Source organism: Vespa mandarinia, chromosome 1 (genome assembly GCF_050613455.1).
Source record: "Vespa mandarinia isolate Hongniang chromosome 1, ASM5061345v1, whole genome shotgun sequence".
In the NCBI taxonomy this organism is placed as follows: Eukaryota; Metazoa; Arthropoda; class Insecta; order Hymenoptera; family Vespidae; genus Vespa; species Vespa mandarinia.
Genome location: NC_140810.1, coordinates 14,843,143 through 14,857,500, shown reverse-complemented (window position 1 = coordinate 14,857,500; position 14,358 = coordinate 14,843,143). Strand labels below are relative to the sequence as shown.

The window sequence follows — 14,358 nt, the reverse complement described above, 5'->3', positions numbered from 1 at the left end:
AGCATCGGCGAGTCCTGTTCATAGTTCTGCATCTGCTAGTCCTACCCACAGCGTAGAATCAGGTGTAGATTCAGCGGTGACAAAACAAACAAGTAAAACATTCAGTGATTCGTCTTCTGATTCTGGTTATGACGAATCTTCTAATCAAGGGGTTGGTGAGGGTAAAATTACTAAAGTAATTATGAATGTTAATCCCAACCTCAAACCGATTGTTAAAACACAACCGATAAAGAGTGTGCAGTTAAAAGCTATTCCTGTTGTGTCGGAATCTGTCAGGTTAAAGTCAGATGTGCCAATAAAATTGGTGCCTATAAAACAAATAGACCAACTTTCTTGTAAGCCATTATCTTTAGTATCGTCAACCAATGTTACTTTAAGCAGTAGTTCACATACTATTGTTACCGTCCCTGCCAACCCACTTGTTGATTTTACAATGCATGCAAGTCCTTCTAGACAATCTGTTTCTAATTAATGTCAATTCTCTTATAGAGGTTTAATTTATTATTTTTTCTCTTTTTTCTTATATAGGTAGATATATATGTTATGACACAAACTTATTTTTTAAACATGCTACCATCATTGCCCAGACAACAAAGGCTATGGAAGGATGTGTTTAAAACTTTATATTAAATACAATTGAAGAGTTTATAATGTTATGAATGGGGATAACTGATTTCTTAACTAGGGTAATTGTTATGACATGCATTAGATAAGTAGTGCTCTTTGAAAAAAAAGAAAAAAAAAAAAAAAAAAAAAAAAAAAAGAAAAGAAAAGAAAAAAAAAGAAAAAAAAAAGAAATATAAAGAATTTTTATTCCTACTCGTTGATAAAGTTGATAAAAGTATTTGTAACTATGTATGATACTGACTTTATATGAGTAATGTTAAAATTCACTTTACACTTTTCAAGTAGTTGTAAAAAAAAGAGAACAATCGAATAAGATCATAAAGTTTTTATTGACCATCGTTTATAGCATATATAAAGTGTGTTATAAACTGCCATATCTTATAATTGCTAACCTTCCATAAATTTGATAAATTTTCGGAAGGTTATCAATCTTTCTCCAAATTTAATAAACTGTATGCATTTAAGTATCGTTATAAAAATATTGCGAGAATATAAGTATTAACTCAGCAAGACAGCAGATGGCAGTTTATTACATCTCTGGATTATGCATTTATAAGAGTACTATGTAATATAAAAGTTTATCCATCCACAGCTTCAGTTTTCTGGGCCAATCTTTGCAATCGTATATGTGAATACTTATGTGGATGTCCCAAAATGCCAATCAATCTTTAAATGTTCGGGTCCAAAAATTCTGAAAAGTAATTCATATTAACTAGGATCTAATGTTGACATTGTACCAGATGCATTTGAAACTGTCTGTGCAAAACTCCATGACGTTAAAATTAAGGAATCCAATGATGTGTTCAGGTAATATTATCCTGATCCACTTAGAGCAATAATATACAAATTAAATTTTTAATAAAATATCTGAAGTTTGATAAACTTATCATATCACTATGATGATATATTTAGGCAGTATTACTAGGGACGAAAATTGGTTAAGAATATGGCAATCAGATTGGCGAACTGGACCAGCAAATTTAATTAAGATATTTTGAGATGAGCAATGAAGACACAAAATAGGAATGGGCTGAATCAATTTGATACGAAATTTAAGTATAATAATAAATAAATAAAGGCTGGTAGTTCCTAGATTTCAGAAATGGACACGTTACAGAAAGATAACACAAACTAATGTACCTGTTGAAAACAGATTATTGTGATTATTCTCCAGATCTTATTTGAATCATACATGTTTCATGCACAAAAAATTTTCTGATAAGAGATATGTATTTTATTAGGAAAGTCCATGTACGATCGCAAAAGGCTTTCTTATTTCTTTTTTAATATCCTTTTGAATTTTTAATTAAAAACTTATATTAAAAAATATCTCTCAATCTACAGAACTCTTATTTAAGATAGCAGTGCATTTTATAATACATACATAAACGATTTTGCATTTTCATAGATATTTTTAATGAACTTTAAAACTTGGTCCATGTGGACGAGGGCTGAGCATTTTATATGTGCAATATATATTGCTAATTTTGTCTAGATTCAAGTATGTTACTAAATTTTAATATAACTGGCTGATAGCAACCTATTGAATCTGATAACAACTATTAGAAATATAAATAAAGTTTGTGAAATTTATGATCTACTATCATACTTTAAGTCCATTTGACAAGAAATTAAAAGCATGGTTCAACTCTTTTCCATCTAGGTAAGTTGTTCAGAAAATGAACTCTACACAGGTTGTCTTATTGTATTGCATTCACATATATTCTTATGTGTTGTGCATATGAAATATAAGCAAAAGATGAGAACCTTAGATTAAATAATTTCGATCAATGAGATACTCATGCCAGCAACTGCTAGAAAAGAAAAGAGTTAATATACAAATTTTTATATAATATTATGCACTGCCCATCTGGCTTAAGTGAATTTACTATGAATAAGGAAAAAAGATTATTTGTATGAAGATAAATATTGAATATATATGATTTGTTAAAAGACGATGTAAGAAGCTTGCCTTGCCTTTTGACAAATTTTCATTATACATTTATATTGACTAGGAGAGTCTATGATCTCTTTATTGTGAATATTAATTTCCCCTGTAACTAACATTATAATTTACGATTTATAATAGTAAAAAGGACGGATCATATTGGTTAAATAAAATGAAAAATCTTGATATCACACTATGGAATTATGTTTATAATTTATTTATAATAAAAACTAATTATTCATATAAGTATTCTATAAAAATCGTACACTTCATATTATCATTAATTATTTATCAAATCTTTAATCTGTGCAATGATCCTTCCTTCTAGAGAGAAAAAAATAATTGTTTAATTTATTTATTTTTTAAGTCAAATTTATTGCAATATAATATTCCTTGCTATACAAAATTATATATTTTTATACAGATTATCTTTGCTTTTTATGCTACATTTTTTGTGTGTATATTGATAGAAAAGAAAATATTAATTATCACATTTTCCAGGTCAATCTGTTCGCAATATTCTAAGAATTATTTATTTTTGATTATCTTGTAAATTGAAATTAATAATTCATTATTTTCTAAGAAAAATATACTTATATATATATATATATATATATATATATATATATAAGAGAGAGAGAGAGTCATGGATTAATGGATACCAGAATAGTTAGGTTGAGTAGCATGTGTTCGAAGAAATATGATTGGGTGATACATACGATATATTATATATTTAAAAGCGTGTTTTTGAAAAGAGAAAATGTTAAACCAAAAGTTTATTGATGAACATTATGCAGAATTTAGAGGAGTCCATTTTATGTGCTGCTAACTATTATTGTCACATAATAAAATGATATTTCTCATGAATATGAAGATAAATTCAATATATGCATATACTTTAACAGCAATTTGATTAATTTCAAAATAATTGATTAAACATTACTATAAAATTTCTTTAGAACAATCTACAATGAAACAGGACAGATGACAAGGTTGTGCTTATATAATATTAAGTCTAAGATTTAATCAGATATTTATATTATCCTTATGTCAAAGAAATATGTGTGCATTTTTATTCTAATTAATCGAAACCAATGTTTATACTATAATTAAGATTTTTATCATATAAAAACAGCAATATGATTTATATTAATGATATTGATAGTATAATTGTATGTGTATTAATTTTGGCAAAATATGCTAAACAAATCCTTAATCATATTTTTCACATTGTAGCCATTGATAAAATGTCTACAAATATGACTGATGTAAGGAGTTCAAATATTCTCTCTCATGATGTGACCTGGCAGATTCCAAACAAGTACCTTTTATCAAGAATCATGCAAGATTGTAATTTTTTAAATTAACTGCCATATCAGGTTTCTAAAATTTTCAAAGATAAAAGAGATTTTGATAACAATTTAAAAATATTATAATTAATCCTATATATATGATAAAAATCTCTAATGGACTGATAGTTTAGAAACCTGATTTAAAATAATATTAATAATTATAATATGTAAAAGAAATTTTGCATAAATCTTGCAAGTTTCTACTATGAATCAATTACCCTAATGCACTATGATATTAAATATAATGTTTACTTAGAATAACGTGGTGCAACTAGAAACATACAAAATTTTCTCTATCTTGCTTACAAATTTATATATATATATGTATATACATATACATACGCATACACACAAACACATACATATATATACATATACTTAAGATCAGTGTTCGTCCTTCTGATTCTTGTTATTAAAGAAACAGGTTTTTCATAATATGCATTTATATTACGAACGAATTGTCTTTTATATTAGATGAGGAAGTGGATATAGAATTTTTTGAATACATTATGGCAGGGATGAATATGTATGTAAATATATGCTAGGAGGCATTCGATCTCGCAAGATGTTCTAGTTATACGATGACTTTTTCATCATTGTGCTACTTGTTAACATCAGAAAACATCAATATTAAGTACGATTCTGAGACTGATCGATGTATTTAGCAGATAACTCTAATTTACACAAAACTGTTAGATGTAGGTAAATATTGTAACATTTATGAATATGCTATGAAATTCTAATAATAACAGACAATGACTGCCGTAATTAATATTCCATAATTACAATGATTATTCTGTTTATATAATGATTATTATATATTTGTGTGTGTATGTATGTGTGTATATATATATATATATATATATATATATATATATATATATATATATATATATCTGTATATGTATATGTATATATATACGCGCGCGCACACACACACATAAATAATATATAATTAATCAATTGATTACAATCATAAAAGTATCTTTACAATTACCACTCTCATTGATTTTATGATAAAAAGTGTATATAATTGAAAAGATTATGGTTACATATATATATATATATATATATATATATATATATATATATATATACATATATATATACATATATATATATATATACGTGTATATACACATGTACACACACACACACACACACACACACACACACACACACACACACACACACACTTAGACCATGTACAAGATTGTAATAAAAAGATTATTTGTAAGAATCCATCGATCATACAAATTAGAATAATAATAATAATAATAATAATAATAATAATAATAATAATAAAAATAATAATAATAATAATAATAATGATAATAATAATAATAATAATAATAATAATAATATGATTAATGCAAAGTAACATTGTGCCGATATGCTTGTCGACATACATTACCCAAACTCAAATTTGTGTCAATTAGTCTCATTGCAACAAGATTTAAATGTTAAGAACCATATTCTTAGTATTGTAGATATGTTGTAAAAATAAGTACATATTTTGTTTTTTAACAAAATCGACAAATCAGTAAGTTTCTTATTAAAGTAATGAATTTGTATTATATAGATGAATATATATATATATATTTATATATATGTATATATATGTATATATATGTATATATATGTATATATATGTATATATATGTATATATATGTATATATATGTAAGAAGTCTGTGAGATACCAAATTTCATAAGTGAATAAATAAAATATATGTTGCATACAAATATACATATATATATATATATATATATATATATATATATATATATATATATATAGAGAGAGAGAGAGAGAGAGAGAGAGAGGGAGAGAGAGAGGGAGAGAGGGAGAGAGAGAGTATATTTATAATTTTTATAAGATTTTTTTTATCTCACAATATCATATATTTATCTTGAAAAAATCAGTTTATCTTTATGTACATGTATATTCTAGATTTTAATAACAATGAGTAAATATGAGGAACTATTATTTAAATTCTTGTTATGAAATAATTACATCTTATAAATAATAATCCATAATATCATTATCAAAAGTGAGTAATTCTATATTTATCCATAATTATCTTGAGTTAGTAAACAATAGTAAACAAAAATATTTTATATGGAGCTAAAAAATTATCTGATAATCTTAATCAATATGTAACTTTACAAGGAGAAAGATATAATATGTGCACTATATTTATGAACAATTTTTAAATATATAGTATTTTATATTACATTCTTTATAATTTATATATAATTTTATAAATGATTAATATGTATCATAGTGTTTTATGATTATACTTCGTTTAAAATGCGTATTATATTCTTCCAATTTCAATGAATGAATTCATCTATACTTATGATTCGTCTACAACGTGTTTAAATTCTTATTTTCGGCATTATATACAGATGGCAGTACTGTCATGTTATTTTGATCTCGTATAACCATGCATTCAGATGCATTTTATGTCGTAGCGAGTACAAGGACGAAAGGTTTTCTTTTGTATAACTTTTTCTTTAATTGATTTTGCTGTTTAGATATGAGTACGATAACAATTGATAAAAAAATAGGTTAGTCTCCGAACATAACATGATTTTTAATTTATCTATACATATTGTTTAATATAAATCAATTGATTATTTTAGAACAATGCTCATATTCTGACACATTTTCGTACTTCTATATTTTTATTGTATCGACAGCAGTTAAAGGAAGTGAAGCCATTTCTTTGATTTCATAACTTTTTCCCCCTTTCTTTTTGTCCAAATCAAGGTGGTTCCTACACATTCTAATAATATTATTACAATATGATGAAATGTTTGAAACCAAGATTAATAACTTTCGATGTAACTGGAACATTATTAATGACGAAGTTAGAAGAACATTATATTGAGGTCGGACGTAAATATGGTTTATCAATCGAACCTCGTCAATTGGCGCAAAGTTTTAAATACAATTTTCGGCGTCTTGCTGTTGAACATCCCATATATGGAAAATATACCGGCCTTGGATGGGAAAATTGGTGGAGAACGATCGTTTACAATGTATTTAAAGATCAAAAAAAGAACATTCCTTCTGAAACTCTTGACCAGGTGAAAATTTGACATCAGTACGTTAATGTGTTATCTTTAAGCTTTTATATATAAAAACAAAAGAAAACGGCTAGAGAGATAACAATTGCATTTTGCATCATTTTGCGCAGTTTATATTTAAAATACTTACAATGATCTAGATTATAACTTACGTGATAAAAAATAATACGTTTTTGTATTGGATCATATATTAAGAGAATATTGAAAATACGTTTCGTTGATATTAATTATTAATATTAATACAAATATAATATTCTTTTATCTATCGAAAAATAGTATCGATGATATTGTTGATTCACATCAATTTGTAATCAAAGGAAAAATTTGCCATTGTCGTGAAATGAAAACTAATCTTTTTTACTAATGGAAATAAATATTTTAAAAATGTTAATTTAATTAACATATATTAATATATATTAATATATAATTAATATATATTAACCTATATTAATATATAATTAATATATATTAACATATATTAATATATAATTAATATATATTATAATTATTGTTGTTATGAAATTTGTTAATGATTGTATTATTTACGCCTTTTATGTTAACAATTTTTAGGTTGCAAATACCCTTATAGAATGTTACAGCACAAGTAGATGCTGGCATATGTATCCAGGGACAATCGAATTACTCGAATGCCTTCGTAAATATAGAATTGTTTTAGGAGTGATATCCAATTTTGATGAGAGATTGGAACCAATTCTAATTGATCTCAAGATTAGACCGTTTTTTTCCTTTGTATTAACATCGTACAATTTTGGCAAGGAGAAGCCAGACGTATCAATATTCGTTGAAGCTCTACGATTAGCAAATAAAGATCAAAAAGTAGACATCATACCTCAAGAGGCTATACATATAGGCGATATGATAGATAACGATTATCTTGGTGCCAAAAATGCACAATGGAATGCACTTTTAATCAGTCATGAACAAAAATCTATAAACGAAAGAGAAGTTTGTAAAGAAGATATTTTTATAAATCTTCAAGATCTACAAAGGCACTTTGAAATATTTTTAAATAAAATAAAAGATCAAGAAAAGGTTTGAATTATCATAAATAATATGAAGATAATCTTTTAAGTAGTAGCATATTAATAAAAATTAAAAAATTGTTAAATTTTATGCAATGACTTCGTAGTATAATTCTGTCAACTATAGAAGCTTTGTTTATTTTTAACTTTATGATACTGTTAGATACTAATATATTTTATTGAACATACGTTATTCGCATAATAAAAAAAGAAATAATATAAAATATTTTAAACTTTTTTATACAATTTATTTTTTGTTAGATTTTCAACATATGTACATACATATGTATTTTTAAAATAGATTGGAAATATGCACTTTTATTTTCATATTCAATCATATGGCTAGAAACTAATCATGCAAATAGATAGATATATATTAAATACCTAATATTTTATTTTAATACCTTATACAACAAAAATATATAAAATGTATACAAATGTATATAAAATGTATATATAAAAAGGTATCAATTACATTTGCTAGTTTTACTTATTCAAATAAATAGATACAAAGAAAGTATTTATATCTTGCTTTATCTTCAAAGTCTTGACTGCATACCACCACTAGCAATAATTGTTTCCCCAGTAATATATGAAGCATCATCACTTGCTAAAAAGGCAGCAATGCCACCAATCTCATCTGGCTTTCCAATTCTTCCAAGTGGAATTTTTTCTATAGTAGCTGCTTTTATTGATTCAGATTTGTGCAACTGTAAAATATCAAAGATTAATTTTCTTCTTTGTGGAGATAGAAATATAAACAAATTATAAAAACATACTGGCTCTGAGAATTTGGTTTCAATAATACCAGGAGCTATGCAATTGACACGAATTCCATATGTAGATAAATTTTCAGCAGCAGCTTTACAAAGTCCTAACAATGCTGTTTTACTAACCGAATAAACTCCAAAAAGCTGAAATTGTATAAAACTGAATATTGGCAATGATCTAATTTATAATTAGATTGTATTCTATATTAATTTATAAACAATAATAGTACTTTGATTAATGTGTGATAAAAATACATACATTAAATGGTTGATATCCTGTTATAGATGATATAATAATTATTGATGGTAATTTACTCTTTTTTAAAAGAGGCAAAGATTCTTTCATAAGTAAATATGTACATTTAACATTAATATCGAATATTTTATCCCACACTTCCTCTTCACTTTCTAGAACTGGTCCAACTTGTGGATTTACTGCTGCATTAGAAACCAAAATATCCAGACCTCCGAATACAGATATTGTCTAAAACATTTTTGTTATTTATTCTTAATAATCTATATAGTAACTTATATAATATTGTATATATAAATTTTTGCAATATACTTCATCAAATAGTTTTTTTCTTTCTTCAGATTTTCCTACATGACAAACAGTACCAGCAACAGATAAACCTTCTTGAAGTAATTCATCCACAGCTTTTTTTACATTAGATTCTTTTCTGCTACAGATCATAACTTTGGCACCTTCCTGAGCTAAACGTTTGGCTATAGAATATCCTATCCTATAAGAAGATATTAACTGGCTAATTCTAATAGTATTGTTTGATTATATAACATTCTATTTTGATTGGAAATTGCACATGTATTTATATTCATATTAAATAAATGAAATAATAATCACCCATTTGTAGATGCTGTGACGATTGCAACTTTTTTTTCCAATCGTTTGCACTTTACCTGTGAGTTATTACCAAAATACCGCATATTTCGACCTACAGCCACTCGTAAAATTGTACAGAAATATGACACTATTGTGAAATCAATAATCATAATAACTTTTCATTAGCATAAATTTATCACAAAGTTAAAATATAATTTATTAGGGTCATATATCAAATATAAATAAAAGAAAACATAATTATACTTACGTTGATGTAACATAATATTTATGTTACGTAACTTCATAAATATTTGTATTATTTCAGTGATAAAATATTAATTTATTCATTAATCTATATTCATAATTAATTATAAATCATTATATTTATCATTAATTATTAACAAATAATTTATTAATGAATTCAATGTAAATAATTTTCGTTGGAAAAGTTAGACAAATTTTCTAAGTAAAATGATAATATAAAGATAAATAAGCTTCACAGATGTCATTTATCACTGAGAGCACAAATAATCTTTGCGCGCGAAATATAAATATCGAAATGTTAATATCTTATCGAAAACGGATTATTGCAGTTTCTTAGAAAAAGTTTATCTTGAGAAAAAGAATATTTAGGAATTATAATGGTAACAGGATAATAATTAACATATTTTTTATACAATTTTTAATATGGTATAAACTACTTTTAAAAATAATATTTATGTTTTATTATCACGTCAATTCGCCACAAGCTGATATAACAATCTTTTGAGTTGTAGTACCTGACTTTGTTCCATACTTTTCCATTTTTTTCAAAACATCTAAACCACTAAGAACGTGACCAAAAACTACATGTTTACCATCTAACCAATCTGTGCGTGCTGTACAAAGAAAAAATTGCGATCCATTTGTATTTGACCCTGAATTTGCCATTGACAAAGTACCTGGTCCTGTGTGTTTTAATTCAAAGTTTTCATCCTCGAACTTATTTCCGTATATCGATTTTCCACCAGTTCCGTCATTGTTAGTAAAATCTCCTCCTTGACACATCTATTACACAATTGTTAAGGATCCATGCGTGCTTTCTTATATTTATCAAAATTTTGTAATTTAAAAAATTAAAAGAGGAAAAGGATACAAAATCTGGAATAATCCTGTGAAAAGTACTGCCTTGATATCCATAACCTTTTTCATGAGTACAAAGTGCACGAAAGTTTTCTGCAGTTTTTGGTACAATATCTGCTCTTAGCATCATAATAATTCTACCTAATTCTTGCTTTCCAATGTTGATATCAAAGTAAACCTGTGGATTTTTTTTAGGTTTTTTCGATTGAGATGCATCATCAGTTTTTGAATTTTCATCCGTTTTAAGAGTTTCACCCGCATGTTCTTGCAGCCAAGCATCATCTGCCCATACTGGTTTTGACGAACCTTCCTTTATCTTTTGAGGCTTAGCAATATTTACTCTTATTGTCCGTCCAAATAACTCTGAATCATTCTGTCAATCAATATTGATAAATTTTGGTATAATCTATCAATCTTGTATTATTAAATCAATATGTTATCAATAAGCCATTTAGAAAATGTAATGACATTTACAATATATGTTTACAAATTTATTTTTCATTGTACTCAAAAGATATCATACTATATATGAAATATTACAATTTATTATAATTTATAAATATACCATATTATCTATTGCTGCTGCTGCATCTTCAGCAGTTTCAAACTCAATAAATGCGAATCCCCTATGTTTCTCAGATTCATAATCTAATGGTATTTGCACATCAATTATTTCTCCAAATGGTATAAATGCAGCATGCAGTACTTTTTCATCTACTTCTTCTGCTAAACCACCTATATAAGATAACAACGTACTTATATAAATATAGTCAACAATCATAAACTCATTTTGATTACAAATTTCCAAGGAGGTTAGTCAAGTTGTTATCATATATATTTATCATTTTATCCATTATCATTAAATTTATATGTTTAACAATCATTCCCATACCTACGTAGATAGTTCTCTTTGTATTGCTACTCATGCTTTGTGCTCTCGCATATGTTTTTCAATTTTTATATACACGAGACTTAACCAAACAAACACGTCTCGACACCGGCTTTATTATTGACTGAAGAACAACGGTTGTCAGCGACATCATCGCCATTATCTCAGAATCGGAATGAAAGGGGATTAATGTCAAAGTACTCAAAAAGAACCACGTTATATTATATAAGGTCAATTTGTCACGTTAATATTCACAATTGATGGATATTTAAACGTTGACGTAGCCCTACGGCTTTGTTAAAATTGCGTAAAAGAATCATTTATAAAAGATCATTTTATTATCATATCATAAGGATTCAAACATAACAAATTATTAAATAGTTCTTTATTTGAACTTAGAGGTAAGTGACATTGATAGTAATTTAAATATATAGATTTTATATCATTTATTATATGTCAGTTTATAAATAATTTAGAATAATTAATAAATAATTTAGAATCTTAGAATATGCCTATATTGCTCTTACAAGTATTCTTTTATTATATGTACCTTTGCAAGTTTTTTATTATATTTTCAACAGATCGAAATGCCTGTTATTATCATGCAGTCGTTAAAAGAAGGAGTAAAGTTGCATGCAAATATTGCTAGCCGTGGATTACATTTATTAAGAGATCTGGCTTATATTGACGGCAAGTGGTTAGGAGCAAACAGTTGTCAGACGTTTCCTGTTCAAAATCCAGTTGATAAATCTGTCATTAAAAATGTTCCTGATATGAATGCAGAAGATACTCGAATAGCTATTAATGCAGCATCTAAGGCATTTGAAACATTCAAATCTACAACAGCAAAAGAGAGAAGCGATTTATTAAGAAACTGGTATAATCTAATGGTTAAACATTCAGAAGATTTAGCTAAAATTTTGACTAAAGAAAATGGTAAATCATTGGCAGAATCTAGAGGAGAAATTAAATATGGAAATTCTTTTATCGAATGGTTTTCTGAAGAAGCAAGACGCATTAATGGAGAAGTTCTTCAAGCTCCAGTACATAACAGAGAATTACTTTTATTAAGACAACCGGTTGGAGTATCTGCTTTAATTACACCATGGAATTTTCCTCATGCAATGATTACCCGAAAAGCTGGTGCTGCTTTTGCTGCTGGATGTACTTGTGTTGTTAAACCATCCGAGGATACACCACTCACTGCACTAGCATTAGCTGATCTTGCAGAAAAAGCAGGTTTTCCTGCTGGTACTTTTAATGTAGTTACAACAAGTATAAAAAATTCTGCAGCAGTTGGCAAGGAACTTTGTGATAATCCTGCAATAAGAGTTGTTTCATTTACTGGGTCTACGGGTGTTGGAAAGATTTTATATCAACAGTGTGCAGGAACCATGAAGCGTCTTAGTCTTGAACTTGGAGGTAATGCACCATATATTGTCTTTAATACTGCTGATTTGGATGCAGCTGTAGCAGGAGCAATGGCTAGCAAGTTCCGTAACACAGGTCAGACTTGTGTTTCTGCCAACAGATTTTTTGTACAAGCAGAAATATTTGATAAATTTATTGAAAAATATTTGGTTAAAATTAAAAGTGAAATTAAAATGGGTGATGGTAGTAAAGAAGGTATCACTCATGGGCCTCTTATTAAGGATAGTCAATTGAAAATGGTAGATGATTTAGTTCAAGATGCAGTCTGTAAGGGAGCTAAAGTACATTGTGGTGGCAAACCATTACCTGAATTGGGTCCTTTATTTTATGCTCCTACATTGCTCACAGACGTTACTAAAGATATGACAATATATAATAAAGAAATATTTGGTCCTGTGGCTGTTATTAATAAATTCCATAATGAAGAAGATGTTTTGAAAAAAGCCAATGATACTCCTGTGGGATTAGCTGGATATTTTTATTCGCAAGATATATCACAAGTATTTAGAGTAGCAAGGAAGATGGAAGTTGGTATGGTGGGTGTAAATGAAGGATTAATTTCATGCGCGGAAGCTGCATTTGGAGGTGTAAAGGAATCAGGATTAGGGAGGGAAGGGTCTAGTCATGGTATTGATGATTTTACTGATATTAAATATGTATGTATAGGAAATTTAAGGAATTAACTATTAAATAGTTGAAATTAAGCAGATGTAATCAATAATATGAAACAAAATTTAGAGTAAGTTTACTTTAAAAGTAAAATTCTAAATATATCCTGAGGGCTTCCATAAAAATATTAAAAGTTACTATTAGTTTGTATATAGTATATTCTTATAGTGAGAGTAATAAGTAATATACAAATAATGTTTAAATATTATTACATTATTATATATTATAATATTTTTTTTTTATATCAATAGTAAATTAAATGACAAGTTATATTAAATTCTTGGTTTTGATCTAAGAGTACTGATATGTATCCAAACACTAATGATAGAATTATACAGTATCATAATTTATTTAGCATAGTATACCTAATGAGTATTCCTTTTTTTTTAATGAAATAAATGATGTGATAATATTTTACAGTACGATTTAATTTGGATTGATAGTATATATACGTGCTATTTGTTATTTAATGAAATATTTTAAAATATTTTTTACGTCATGTTTATGCATTAAATATTTGATTAATAAATCAAGAACAACAAATTCTACTAATGATAAATGAATGATGATA

At 26.7% G+C, this 14,358-nt stretch overlaps 5 protein-coding genes across 13 annotated transcripts in view; 3 read left to right on the top strand and 2 right to left on the bottom strand.

The window, feature by feature from the left end:
- Positions 1–671, top strand: part of LOC118447713 (SIN3-HDAC complex-associated factor) — a 7,109-nt gene extending 6,438 nt beyond the window's left edge. For all 6 annotated transcript variants that reach the window (XM_035880000.2, XM_035879997.2, XM_035879998.2 and 3 more), the window contains exon 6: positions 1–671. This exon is cut by the window's left edge and continues 147 nt beyond it. In XM_035880000.2, the coding sequence (XP_035735893.1) occupies positions 1–472 (472 nt within the window). In that variant the 3' untranslated portion in view covers positions 473–671.
- Positions 672–766: 95 nt separating this feature from the next.
- LOC118447716 (rhythmically expressed gene 2 protein) lies at positions 767–8,264 on the top strand. Of its 2 annotated transcripts, none has more exons than XM_085662291.1 (3): positions 767–4,625; positions 6,703–7,022; positions 7,593–8,264. In XM_085662291.1, exons 2-3 carry the CDS (start codon positions 6,738–6,740, stop codon positions 8,079–8,081), a joined length of 774 nt encoding a protein of 257 aa, XP_085518417.1. In that variant the 5' UTR covers positions 767–4,625; positions 6,703–6,737; the 3' UTR covers positions 8,082–8,264. The 2 variants fall into 2 exon arrangements, with proteins under 2 accessions (XP_085518417.1, XP_035735899.1); XM_035880006.2 differs by lacking the exon at positions 767–4,625 and adding an exon at positions 6,345–6,500 and having other exon boundaries at positions 7,593–8,261.
- Positions 8,265–8,441: 177 nt separating this feature from the next.
- Dhrs4 (Dehydrogenase/reductase 4) lies at positions 8,442–10,164 on the bottom strand. 2 transcript variants are annotated; one of them, XM_085662289.1, is made up of 6 exons: positions 9,945–10,164; positions 9,698–9,797; positions 9,401–9,578; positions 9,095–9,319; positions 8,845–8,979; positions 8,442–8,775 (listed from the first exon to the last, which is right to left on the bottom strand). In XM_085662289.1, the coding sequence occupies exons 1-6, from the start codon at positions 9,979–9,981 to the stop codon at positions 8,605–8,607; spliced, it is 846 nt and encodes a 281-aa protein (XP_085518415.1). In that variant the 5' UTR covers positions 9,982–10,164; the 3' UTR covers positions 8,442–8,604. The 2 variants fall into 2 exon arrangements, with proteins under 2 accessions (XP_085518415.1, XP_035735897.2); XM_035880004.2 differs by having other exon boundaries at positions 9,698–9,824; positions 9,945–10,162.
- A 185-nt stretch (positions 10,165–10,349) lies between these two features.
- LOC118447714 (peptidyl-prolyl cis-trans isomerase E-like) lies at positions 10,350–11,830 on the bottom strand. Its single transcript, XM_035880003.2, has 4 exons — positions 11,691–11,830; positions 11,364–11,533; positions 10,812–11,171; positions 10,350–10,723 (listed from the first exon to the last, which is right to left on the bottom strand). Exons 1-4 carry the CDS (start codon positions 11,722–11,724, stop codon positions 10,406–10,408), a joined length of 882 nt encoding a protein of 293 aa, XP_035735896.1. The 5' UTR covers positions 11,725–11,830; the 3' UTR covers positions 10,350–10,405.
- On the top strand, positions 11,475–13,980 carry Ssadh (succinic semialdehyde dehydrogenase). Of its 2 annotated transcripts, none has more exons than XM_035879991.2 (2): positions 11,475–11,610; positions 12,269–13,980. In XM_035879991.2, the coding sequence occupies exon 2, from the start codon at positions 12,275–12,277 to the stop codon at positions 13,799–13,801; it is 1,527 nt and encodes a 508-aa protein (XP_035735884.1). In that variant the 5' UTR covers positions 11,475–11,610; positions 12,269–12,274; the 3' UTR covers positions 13,802–13,980. The 2 variants fall into 2 exon arrangements, with proteins under 2 accessions (XP_035735884.1, XP_035735883.1); XM_035879990.2 differs by lacking the exon at positions 11,475–11,610 and adding an exon at positions 11,947–12,088 and having other exon boundaries at positions 12,269–13,978.
- The last annotated feature ends 378 nt before the right edge of the window (positions 13,981–14,358 follow it).